The following is a 13,179-nucleotide window of genomic DNA, read 5'->3' as shown; positions in this document are numbered from 1 at the left end:
TGCAGCTATTTTAGTCTCTTACGCCACAATAAATAATAATTCTATTGCAAGAACAAAAAAAAAATCAAGTGTTTTATTATTAGAGCTTTTAAAAAGTTTCCCCTAAATAAGTAAGCAACATGTTCACAGCCATCTGAAGCTGTTCAGATCAGAGATTTGTGACCTGCAGGGAGGCTAGAGGTGGTCGCTTCTATCATGACATCCAAGGACAGGTTGTTCATCATGTGAAGAAAATCCATCAGCTGGGGAAAACATCAAGCTTTACATCCTTGGATGGACAGGCTGAGGCTGTTTAGTAAACAGATAGGTCCAGGTGTCCAGCTGTCCTTAGGTAAGACACTGCAGCTCTAGTTAAGAGCAACTTGAGGCTCTACCTGTGAATTACTGTGTGTGCATTTGGGTGAATGACAAACACATTACAGAGCTCCCAGTACGGTTGCTGGTCCTATGAAAGTGCATTCTAATGGACATTATCACCTTTATCTCATCCATAGGTTTGCATCTTGGCCACTGCTATTAGAAGCGACCATATGTGCAAAATGGCTTAATTAGGAATCTGCACCTTCGTCTTTGAAGCTCTGCCTCGAGTTTCCACGTTTCACAGGTATACTGACAAGAGAAGAGAGCACAGAGAAATGTTTTTGTCTCTCCAGATGGTTTTAACCTTCGCTCTTACTCTTGTCTGTGCTATCCATAAAATTCAGTCACTGTTATGAAGGGGAAAACATGGGAATCTGTTAGGATTATGGAACTGCAGATCATAAGATTATTTCAGCATTAGGAGAAATGTATGGCCCTTTATGTGGTTGATGAGACTAGAAAAGTGCCATATAACTGCAGTCTGTTTAGCTAATTCCAGCCGTCTTTAAATAGCCAACTTGTGGCCTAAATCTAAGCACACTTGATCAAAGAACACAAAAACCTGACCTGATAGTCAGATAGTGAGGAGCCATATAAGGCTTTCTCATTCTTCAATTTAGCATTTCCCCAAGTTTTTATCTTCTCCTGCTCTGTTTATTTAACTTTCCCGAGAGAGGAAGTGTGTTTTTACCGCTGAAGATGACGAGAGTAATGATGATGAGGCATGTTTGTTGAAGGCTGGGTGGTTCCTTAAAGCTGAGATTTTCTTCCTCAGCAAAACATTTTATTTGAATCCTACTGAACTATTATTCACTCATCTCAGGACTTTATGAAAAACACAATATTTCACAACTCTATACTTCACTGCTCCAAGAGAAATGTTGGATTGTTTAAGACCAGTCTAGTCATTTGTGTTATGTTTTAAGTTATTTAACGCTTATTCAAGCCAAGAGTGGCTTAACTAGCAAAGTCTAGACTAAATTCTTTCAGCACAAGTCCAAGTTGACTTTTAAGCTATTCAAGGATAGATCCCCATGAAGTCATGTATCTTATTTTTCTACTTCTTCTTTTTGCTGCATGCATCCTTTTCTATTGTCTCTTGTATGTCCCCTCATTGGGTCTCTTTCTGTGATGTTATAGTCATGTCCTTACAGTATAATGTGGCTTAAGTTGACTACTGTGATTCATCATGTAGATGAAATTGATTTCTCTCTCAGGTTTGTTAGAGTCAAGTAGCAAGTCATGCAAAACAATTCAAATGCATAAGTCCAATTTCAATTTTCAGTCATTTATAACTCCTTAAAGAGTCATTTTCTCAAACTGTTGGTCAAATATCACAAAGACACCAGAAATCCTTCATATGAAGCTGTTTCTCCACTTGCACTGCAACTTTGAACTCTTCTACAACTTTCCTGACAGAGGTGCATGTGAGAACTCAGATGTCCAACACAATCTGATCAGACTATAACTGGTCTTTAATCTGCCAGCTCTGTAATAAGAAGTCCATGTCCATGACCTGTCACATTGCATTAGCTCAGCTAGTATTCTAGGACATTTAGTAGTAGCAGCTTATCGGGGCCTGGAACCTGGGGCTCGCTCGGGCCACTTCGGGGGTGGGGTGCCCTCGGCCTCTCGGCCTGGGGCTCGGTCACTCAGGCACAGCTGGCTGCCGGCGGAGCTCACGGGCACGTCACTGCAACCCCCCCTGGCTTCTGCTCCGCGGCTGCTGAGTGATCCCTCATCTGGGACTCTCCTCAGCTCTTTCTGGGATAGTGGCGCGGCTGCCCCTCTGTTGGTCTTCCTTGGTCTCTTGTGTTCTGGGGGCCTCTGGATGTCTGGAGTTTTGATCTCCTCCATACCTGCTTCATGCCCTGGAGGATGGGACTGTGGCCCCCCACACCCTCTAGCAGATCATTACATTAAGGAACCTTTTAAATACAAGCGCGCTCATGCTCACAGGTGTACACACAGGTGATCACACACACAAACTACACCCTTTTTGGCTCCTACCTCAAAGCACACTGTGCGCTGTCGATCTTACGTGCTGCACAATAATGTTTAATATTAAGTATTTAGTGTTATATTCCCATATATCATTGTGATGTTGTTTATTCTATTACTCTCGTTTTCTTCTGCTTGTTTTTTTTTTCTTTCTCAACAGGTGATCCAGGTGATCGATATATGTATTTTTTGTCTGCTTATTTTGTTGGTTTTTGTTTTTTGCCCTTTATCCCCGTCCCTGTTCTCCGCTGTTTTGTTTTTTTTGTTTGTTTTGTTTTTTCCCCCCTCTTTCTTTCTCCCTTTTCTTTTCCCCTGTCCCGTATCTAGCAAGTAAAAAAATAAAATAAAATAAAATAAACAATAAAAGGTAAATCAAATGGACCATTACGGCAAGGCTGGGATGGTCCATTTGGTAAAGTAAATCCGTTGGGCATCTTTCTTCGCCTTTAGACAATAATTCTGATGGCAAAAGAACCAAACGGGACAGGTTTAAAAAAAAAAAAAAAAAAAAAAAAAAAAAAAAGTAGTAGCAGCAGTGAAAGGAAGTCTCACTGGGGTTTGACCATCCAGTTGAAAATGTTTGGACATCACAAAGGCTTACAGGTTATGGTTCTGCAGATGTTTGGGGTGCCATGGTCATCGTTATGACTGATACGGTTTGTGTGACCAAAGTGAGAGCTATGTCTAGTTCCATGGCACAAAATTAGGCATGTTGTTAGTAGGTGCTGGACTCCACCAAGGTTCTGCCTCGTTGCCAAGATCTGACGATCTATCCTGTGCACCTAGTTAGTCAGGGGTTCATCCTACAGCAAGATAATGACCCAAACCACAGATCCAAGCTATGCCAGAACTACCTCAGGAAAAAAGAACAAGATGGTAAGCTTGGAAACATGGAGTGTCCAGCACAGTCTCCAGACTTAAACCCCATCGAATTGTTATGTGAAAGCAAAGCAACCTACAAGTGCCACATTTATAGTAACGTCTGCAACAGATGTGTGAAGAACTTTCTGAACACTTGATTTTTATTGTATTTCTATTGGTCTATAAATTAATTCCATGATTTCTTTTTTAACTAAAATTTGCTTATTTGTACTATAGTTTCATTTCAGAGTGCAATGAGACGTTAAACTGCACAACTTCCAATAAAAAATGGAAAAATTGGGGCTTTCTAAAACTTTAGACCAGTAGTGTCTAAATGAACAACTGAAAAACATATCCCAACCTGATTCTCTCAAAGTTGCTCAAAGCTCATGTGAGAAAAGTCTGACAAGTCAATCCTTGCATCATTCCAAACAAGTCCAAGTCGGCCTCGTCTCTGAAAGCTGTTCCTTAAACAACAGCCTCCCTTCAAAGCTTTAAAGTTGCTTTTACATAACTGAGACCAAGCTGCCACCACGAAGAGGCCTGATAATGAAATATTCAGTGTGTGCGGCAGTGCAGTGTCTCGCAGTGTGCATGGAGTGTTTGTGTTTATAATGTGAGTGTGTCTGCTTCCTTTTGCGTGCGTGTTTATACTGCTGATGCCTTTAACCCAGGTTAGATGTCATTTCCTCCCTTCGGGCCGGCCAAATCCTTTAATTTCTCACACAAGCACGCACACACAAAAGATAAATACTTCTCATTCTCGCTCTGCCTCGCACACACACGGACACTCTGTAATCATTCGCTTATCTTTCAGCTACACACACACACACTGAAAATTGCACTGATATTTTTGTGAGGATCTTCGCTGACATATTACATCCCCTTGCCCCATAAACAAATTCTTAACTCTCAAACACCCTTTGAAGGTTTGTCCCAAAGTTTGGACCGTCCCAAACATCCTGACTTTATGAATTTGGCTCTCACAAAGATAGATGTACCCACACACTTAACTTTCTGAGTGTGGAGCTGTAGGGAGGGAAAGGGCTGTGCTGTTTCACAAATTGCATGCAGACTTTTTGCATCAAGTGTCAGCCCCCCCTGCCTCCTCTTCTACCTCCTCCTCCTTCCTTACTTTGCTGAACTCTTAAGTGAAGCACACCCTCCGCATGAGCCGTAACAGAGTGAACGCTGCCCGCATGGATTAGAAACTGTCCAGAAACGCAGGTTTCTCACTGGGAATATGTGACTGTCGAACGTGTGGAATATGGCTCAGCACACGACGGTAAAATCTCAGCTGCGGAGATCTTTCAGCGAGCATGTCAAAGACTCCACCAACAAGGCTTGGGATGTCTTCTGGAGGGGTGTGAGGGAGAGGCGGCTGTGGGGTGAGTTGGGATTCGATGTGGGTGAAGATTAATTAGCTGGAAAAAAGTGGTTTATGCAAGGTTGCAGAAGTGTTTTGGTGAAAGTGTTTTGTGCAACTCAGCATGGTGAAGGAAACTGATATTAGGGAAGGGAGGTATAGTTAAAATCATTCGTCTGTTTCCAAAGCAGTTGAGATGCTGTGCAGAAGGTGAATTAAATCAAAATGCAGTGGTTTGCAAATCAACTGAACCCTAGAGTCCAATCACAAAGTTTTAAATTAGCAATGTCATTGTTTTTCTGCTCATCTTGAATTCAAAGCAAGGAATGTATTTCAAAAAAGTTGGATTCGGAGCAACAATAGAGTGAAAATTTCATGCTTAAAAGCATTAAACACCTGGTGGAACATGTTGCTTTTCACTGAAGTTCACTGGCAACAAGTCAGGAGAATGAGTGGGTATAAAAGGAGCCTCCCAGGAGGCGATGGGGATGGTTTCACCTCTCCGTGGAAGAGTGTGTGGTGAAGAAGTTCAGTAAGTTAAGTTCCACTGATGCTAAATGAAACATAACATCCAGGCTTTGTTTAATGACAGAATGTTGCTGAATTAAGCAACTTTGCCTAAATCAAACACTCAGCAGCACTGGCCTTTATCAGTCCAGACCACAAATCACCATGTGAAAACATTTGGATCATTATGTGACAAAAACAACTACACAATTGTTGTTGGAACAAAATCAAAAGCTAAGACGTTTTTCAGAGTCATCTGCAGATGTTTCTGGAAATTCCAGTGCATCTCTGAAGGAGCTGTGATTCACACACTCTTCATTTACAGAGGCAATGCTGAAGTGAGTCAGAACCCAGTTTGATGGGAGATGTGATCAGAAAGCCTTACCTGATTGGCATTTGGCCAATCCCACACTCAGAGTCACCTTCTCATACACCTGTCTGGACTAGTTGGTGTTTTTAGGTCAGTCTGTTCACTCTTTACCCAAAGAAAGCCTACTAGGAGTAGTCTTTGAAGCTCTTTTGTGAACTGAGTGGTTTCAGGCCTGCTGATAATAGAAAGTGACTGGATTTGCATCAGAAGTTAGGGAGGATGGTCTCTGCCTGTGCAGCTACCTTTGGGAAAACCCTGAAAAGTATTCTAGTGTTCATCAAACTCGTCTTTGGTGATATAAACTGAGGTGTCGAGACTCAAATGTTGTCTTTATGGGTGCAAAGTCCTGTTGGGTTCCCTTGCTCACGCGTTTCTGTGTCGTGGATTCTTTACCTTGTTTTTTATTTTGGAGGATGACGTTGCGGGGACACAAATCTGGTGAGTGGTCCAGAATGTGAGTGAAGACTGTCTGTGTAGGCAAAATTGAGTAAAACTCCTGGATATCACATTGGAGGATGAATTCATGGTGCACAGCACAACAACAAGAGACTGTTGAGCTGGTTCGTTATCTCACTCCTCACCTGATGCCCTGGCTTCAGGTTTGGATACTGTGATCTCTACAACTGAAACTACTAAGAACTTGTAGCTGAACAGCCAATCTATTATCATAAGCCAGGAAAAATCTCTTTCTAGATGACAAAACAAGGTTCGTTAAAGAAAAGTTAAACTAAAATTGTGCACGAGTTTTGCAAATTGCAATAACAGATAATATGTACACCATAAATTTAAGCAAGAGCTGCAAGAACCTATGATACAGAAGGCGTTGTAAGTTAGTTTCTAAGGTGTTGCTCTGGCTTTTCCTCATCTTCGAGTAACTTTGCTGGTGTCTTCAATCGAGGTATTTCGATTATTTCTGTTTGGTTCATCCAGAGACACACTACGTGTTGTTCTGGGGCTCTGACTCCAGTGAATTTTGTGAATTTTGAGCAACTGACACTTTATTTCCAGCATGCTGGTGAATTTGAATCAGCATCAGATTATGGTAGAAGTGTATTTCTAAAGAAGACCAAGTCCTGAAGATCTGAAGCATCGTTGTGCCACTGGTTAGCGTTTTCAAACACATGTGTGCTAAATGCTGGCATCATGAAATCTACACCTTTGCCTTTAAAAGCTATGAATAATAAAATCCATGGACCGTATCATAACATGGTGGTCAGCTGCTGCTTCCTGCTGTCCATCATAGACAGTTCCATGAAGCCACTAGCATGCGAGCTGCAGCTGTGACTGATTGTGGTTTCACGTCTCATTGAAGCTGAGTGTTTCCCGCGCCTGTTTCGCGCTGCGAGGCAAACTCGCCGGGTGATACTCGGGGTGCTAAACGGAGCTCTCGGTTTTCGAGGAATCCCAGCGTGGCGTCTGTAGTGAGAACTTGAAAGCTCTCTCTCCATCTGAGAGGTCAGGGGTAGCATTTCAGCGCTCTTAACACAAAGCAGGTTTTAATGGATCTGTGAGCCCGCGGAGAAAATATCATGCGGTCGAGCCGAAGCTGGGTTGGTCTTATTTTCCTGGAGGCCGTTTGTGTGTGGGCTTGTTAGTTGAGCCTGTGACTAAAAGGTTAATTCACTGAAGTAGCTGGGAAAATGTCAAGGTGACCCCCGAGCGTGACTCTTCGCCTCCACCTGCTGCGCCCTGTGTGCTCCACTCTCAGGTGTAAATGTGAATGTAAAGCAGGATGCTGTGAAATACCAGCGCTGGCAAAAAAGAGAGCTTCAAAGGACTTTCAGTGCTAAAGTGAGAAGTTGAGAATGGAATAATATTTTCTGCTGTGTGCATATGGATGGATTATGAAACCGAGCTCCTCCGGGCAAGACCTCCACACTGCAGAAAAGACAAAGCAGCTCATGCAGTTGTGTCTTTTTGACTCCAGCTCTGTGTCTTGCAGGTGTTTCGTGAGTCCTGCTGGTGATTTGACATCTGTTTGCAGTGTTTTCCATCGACGTTTTTATTCCATCCTTCAGTAATTTTCTGCCTTTTGTTGTTATTCGTCTTTGATGATAGTATATCATTTCATTTTTGGTCATTTCCTGTCCTATTTTGGTTATTTTTGTATTTCTTTCTGGGCTGTTGTGCAGGTAAAGTCCAATTTTCAGTTATTTTCACATACTAATTAATTCTGACCTGTCGTGTGTGCTTTATGTACTCACAGCATTTAATTTAAGCTGCCAAACTGAGAAGAAAGTTGATGAGTCAGCTAATTTTGGTAGCTCTCATAGCCTACAGAGATTGTGTTTTGATGCTTTCTGCATAATCGTTGGATGTTTCTCTTTTCATTGGTGCTCATTACTCTCAATAGTGTAGTGGTTTAAACATTACCTGGACAAACAAAGGGTTGCTGGTTCGATTCTATCCACAGGGTGTGTGTCAGAAAGAGCCAAAAGACAGTTGTAAAACTCTTCTGAATCAAACATGTAGATCTGCGCTCTGTGAAGGAAGCAGGAAATGTAGCTTTTCATTATTTCTTAATGGTATTTTATAAACAATGGTAACCCAGGGATGTCTTTGTGAGAAGGAAACTTCACCAAAATAAAAGTACCAGCTGTTTCTTTCTAAGCTTTCACACCAACACCAGGCTGACACTTTTCTATCAAAGCGAATGGTAGCAAAGTGAAACTGTGAAGCAGTTTTCATATGTTGGTTTCACAGGATTATATTCATACTGGCTCAAAAAAATTTTTTTTCAATAGGAGCCAAAAATGGAAATGCTTTTGAGGATCACAAATTCTTCAAACTGATCCATTGTTAGCGTTATTTTAATTTTGTCCGTAGCATTTGGAAAGAACACTTTCATGTGGGCGTGCTTTACAGATCCCTGATTGGATTTTTTATACATGTCCTCATTGTGACTTTGTACGGAGCCCCGCAAGGGACATAGGAGAAAAAAAAAATTAAGATGAACTTTTGTGCAAATGTTTTGGCCGCATCCTTCAGAGGTCGCCAGCTCGAAGCCGACCGGGAATGCCGGGAGTGCGGCGTTCCCCCCGGCTCTAGTGGGCATCGACCTAAAGTTAGCTTTGAGATGGTGGGTAACAGACGTCTCCGAAAACATCTGAGCACTTTTACAAATATGTGATGTCTTGATAAACCGAGCAGATACTTGAAGTTTACACAGCTACATTAACGCCTGAAAATAGCTTAAACGTTTATTTTGTGACCCAGAAAGCGTAAGATTAAAACTAAGTAGCTGCCGCCATTGTTAGAAATGACTTGGCTGGGCCGCGCTATGAATTCTGGGATAGGTTGGGTCAGGAAGGATACACCGACTCAGCCTTCAAATGCGACCTGCGAAGGATGCAGTCTATTTTGCGAGATCTTGCAAAAGTTCATCTTAATTTTTTTTTTCTCCCATGTCCCTCGCCGGGCTCTGTAACTGTGCAATTCTAACTTTTGTGCAAAATCAGAGATAAGTGATTGAAACAATTAACATATAAAACACCAGCTTGCCTCTACTAAAACACATATTGTGTGAGTTTTCCTGAATCTGAACACCACATTAATGTGGCGCCACAGAACTGCCACATTAATCGGAAACACACAAGATTGAAATATACACACATTCCCATTGACCCCAGTCTCCTGTCATAACATGTAACTGTGGCCTCATTTTGGAAGAAGTGGCGAAATGAAACAGAGTGTGTGTTGATCCAAACAGCGGGAAGTTCGATATGTTACAGATCAGCAGGCTGCAGAGGACGAGGCCGGTCTCTGAGCTCAGAAGCTTTTAATGACAACGCTGCAAGAGCTACCTGCAGGTCTTCGAATGAACGTGAAAGTTGAGTAATCCTAGTGCTGCATATTAACACCAGTGTGTGTGTGTGTGTGTGTGTGTGTGTGTGTGTGTTCTGACAGCTGGTTTGGGTTTTCTAGTGAGAACAGATACCTGGCTCCAGCTGTGTGTACATTTACATCAGCGTGTGTGTGTTTCTGGATCAGATCAACAAATGACGTTAGAAGGGTTGTGCTCACTGATTGGCTGAGAGAGAGATTATGTAATGCTGTGGTTCAGATCCCTGCAGCACACATATTCACACACAGCTGAGAGAAAAGCACAGGGTATAGGAACATAAGACGGCAGCCTTCTGGTGACGAGAGAGAAAATCTGTGTTTGCCTGGTGACTGCAGCGTTTTTTGTTTTTTTATGGTGGTTCAGAGGTTGAGTGTGCAACACCCTCAACCTGTTGGCGACCACTTTCAATCCAGAAGGAGAGGAAACTTTCATTTGCTCTATTAGGTCACCTAGTTCACAGCTGTCTTGACACAATAGTGACTGACTTCAATGGCTCTCAGACAGACTGTCAAACATTACAAATATCTACAGCCTGATTGCCAACACAGACCAATGAATCTGAGTCAGTCTGTACTAATGAGCACAGACTGCGATGTGTCTCTTTGCTATAGAGAACTTAACTCAACTGGTTGCCAAATGTAAAAATGCAAGGCTCCTTAGCACCACTGTCATTGCACTGATAAATCATCATCCTGCAGCAACTGAAGCACAATTTCTGTTTCAAATCTGTAAGGGCTCCATCTGGACTCTAAAAGTAAAAAATGTATGTGAATTAGTGAATCAGAGTGTGAACGCAATTTCCAACATGTACCCATTTGATTTCAAACTGATTGTAGAGTAACCATATATTATTGTCATTTTGAGAAACTTAGCAACTTACTGCCATCTTTAGTGATATTAAAGTTAGTGAAGATGGCATCTGACTGGTCCCTGTCTTTGAACCAACCCTTTGAAAGGCAGCAAGAATACATTTAGATTTTATTTTTGTTTGTTTGTTTTGGCTACGTTTTTTTTTTTTTTTTTTTTTTTTTTTTTTTTAATTTAAACTGTTGAGCAGCTGAGGACATGAAACAATTAAATGTTGCTATCCTCCATGTGTGAAACCAAAAATGTGATTTATTAAAATAGTATTACTCACAAAAAACAAACTTAAAAATAATGTCATTTAATGTTACCAAAGCTAGCTAACTGACACTTCTACTCATCACTTACTAGCCAGCTGCCAATAATTTAGCCACACTATAGAGCAGACAAAAGTGTGTAACATTCATAAAATAGTTTGAAAATTGCCAAAAAGCTTTTGAGATTGTCAAGCTTTTGAGCTAGCTAGCTAAATGTTTGTATTAGCAGGTGTTCTAGTGTTAGCTAGCATAAGTTAGAAAGAAACACGGCTCAGGGTTAGAGTTGATTTTGTAAAACAAACAAACCCCTTCATGAATCGATTGCCTCGCTGATGTCACTTATAGTAATCCTCCAATAGCTACATTTCCATTTGGTTTGACAGGCTCCAGATAGAACTGGTTAATGTTAGCTTATCTGCTAGCATAAATAAGTTGTTTGATACCCAGTGTAGCATATAGCTGTTAACCTCATTGTTTCTATCTAACAACACGTCAGTTTAGAGATTTTGTTTGTTTGTCAGTATGTTTCGTTTGTGTTGGAGCGCTGTAAACTAGTCATTTAGTGATGTTAATGGTTACTGAGCTCCATTTCTTAGCTGACATTAGTGCTTGCAGCTAATGTTAGCTATTGTTACTTTTGGGTTTCTGAGGAGCGTTTGTCTAGAGTCATTCATATAGAAATAAGTCCACAGGCTGTTAGAGGCGCCACAGAGTAAAGTCTAATTTGTACTGAGTGTTATTACAGTCTCATAAGCACAGGCAATAAAGCTTAACCAATAAACACTAAAAACTACAACTATTAAGATGCATAAAAACAATATACTGTTTGTGATTAACATTCACATATCAGTATCATTACAAAAAGAGTTGTTTGTACACTGTTCAGGGGAACTGAACCCTACAGATTTCGATATCCATACATGATATTCAAGCTGTTACTCTGGTGACAGGTAGTGATTGTTATTTTCTTCTTTTATAACCAAACTGTCTCTGAACTGAACCAGGTTTGTGTCTCTCCTGAGGAGTGACAACTGTGTTGACTTGTAGTGTGAACACAACCCTCGAGAATCGCCTCTAATTTTCATTCCTGCCTCTCGTTTTGTCCTCTGGTTTTCTTTTGTTGCTCACAGTCTCTGAGCCTCTCTACCACGGCAGCCATTCTTCATCAGCCTGTCCCGATATTTAGAATAAAAAAAATTTGTCATAATTCAAATCCCAAATATGGCTGTCCATTGAAACCTTGCAGGCAGCATGACTCCAAACAGTCTGTGTCATAAGCTTTCTGTAAACTCTTCTCCACCGATATGAAAGCATGAGAATATCCAGAAACTCACAACAGGTGCAGGTGCCTGCAGATTCATATCCATGGAGAATTTGAGTGCTTAAAAACTAATTATAATCGTGTGGATTAAGCTCATCTTCTGTATTTTATGCAAACATTATGTTTGCATAAAAATAAACCATTATGTTTAGCTGAACCTAATCCAGTTGCTTTTACTACCTAAACTTAACCAGGGAACATATCTTGGATCAGCAACGTCTCCCACCTCCACCAACCCCTCCAACCTCTACATTTCAACTTCTTTTAAAATTGTAAATCACTAAATATAAGAGTGAAAATTGTCATGATGGACATGGAAAAGTTGGCACAGCAACACAAGTTAACGGATTTGAGGTTCTGACTACTGCCTATAGACTGGATCTGTTCACATAAATCACTTTAATTCAATTAAATGTCAATTAAATTTAAGTTAGTTGCATGAACACAGTCACGCTGGGCACCCACGAATATTCGTCAGAGACTAATTTTCCTGCCAAGCAAAATTAGCCAAGCTTCCTTTTTTCCATCTTAGCTAAATTTTGCCAAAGCTGAAATATTTTCACTTGAACAAAAGCTCATTTGCCATGTTCGCATTATTTGAGACAATTCCCCTAACTATATACAGCACCACACAAAACGCTTTGCTTTGCATTTGGTGGATTTTGACATCACAGAGATCCAAAAGTGTAAAAAAAACTGTAAAGCTGCTGTTTAGAGGACTTATTATTCGTATATGTTTGTTTTGGGTGGTTTTTTGTTTGTTTGTTTTTTTACTTTGGCCATGTTTAATTTGTATGTGACAGAAAATAAGGACAATTCTAAAAGGTCCAGTTGAGAGTTTAGGCTTTGTCATTGTCGTCATTTCCATGATTTCACTGTGGGCAGCTTAACCAGTATTTGAAGACAGACATGAGAAATGCTTGATAGATTACTAATACTCTACATAAAATGCTCTTTTAATTTGGGCTTGCTCGCTTTGGGATCAATTTGCCACCAGTAGAGTTTTATTGATGGAGAAAAAAATAATTACAAAAAAGCGTACATTTCCGTCCTTGCATTTTTTTTTCTTTCCGATGAAGCCGTAGAAGCTTCTGCTCTCCATTTGCATAAACAGACAGCAAATTATACAGTGATTTTACAGTTAAATAGCCTTGCATAATGAAGTGGTTCTTGAGGATAAAGATGATTAAAACTGAAAATGAGAAAGCAGAGATTCACTGAGGCTCTGAGCCAAAAGTGATGGGGGAATCGATGTGAAGGCTGGTGTTTGTTCTGCGATCAGAGACGGGCCAAACTAAACAGCCGAGTGGGGAAAACTGGGGTGAGAACCTGGGTGACACGCACACACCGAAACAAAACACAAACTTCCCCTTCATGTCTCTGCAGGCTTGACAGTAAGAGGATAACACACACAGGGTGACACACACT

General features: G+C 41.0%; 1 protein-coding gene across 2 annotated transcripts in view; it reads left to right on the top strand.

Moving 5' to 3' along the window:
• Positions 1-4,362: 4,362 nt before the first annotated feature.
• The window catches only part of si:dkeyp-23e4.3 (rho GTPase-activating protein 7), a 107,815-nt gene continuing 98,998 nt past the window's right edge, over positions 4,363-13,179 (top strand). For both annotated transcript variants that reach the window (XM_063486714.1, XM_063486713.1), the window contains exon 1: positions 4,363-4,610. In XM_063486714.1, coding sequence (XP_063342784.1) covers positions 4,490-4,610 — 121 coding nt within the window. In that variant the 5' untranslated portion in view covers positions 4,363-4,489. The remainder of the gene's footprint in view (positions 4,611-13,179) is intronic.

This window comes from Pelmatolapia mariae, linkage group LG10_11, assembly GCF_036321145.2.
Source record: "Pelmatolapia mariae isolate MD_Pm_ZW linkage group LG10_11, Pm_UMD_F_2, whole genome shotgun sequence".
Classification (NCBI taxonomy): domain Eukaryota; kingdom Metazoa; phylum Chordata; class Actinopteri; order Cichliformes; family Cichlidae; genus Pelmatolapia; species Pelmatolapia mariae.
This window is presented reverse-complemented; position numbering and strand designations above follow the sequence as displayed.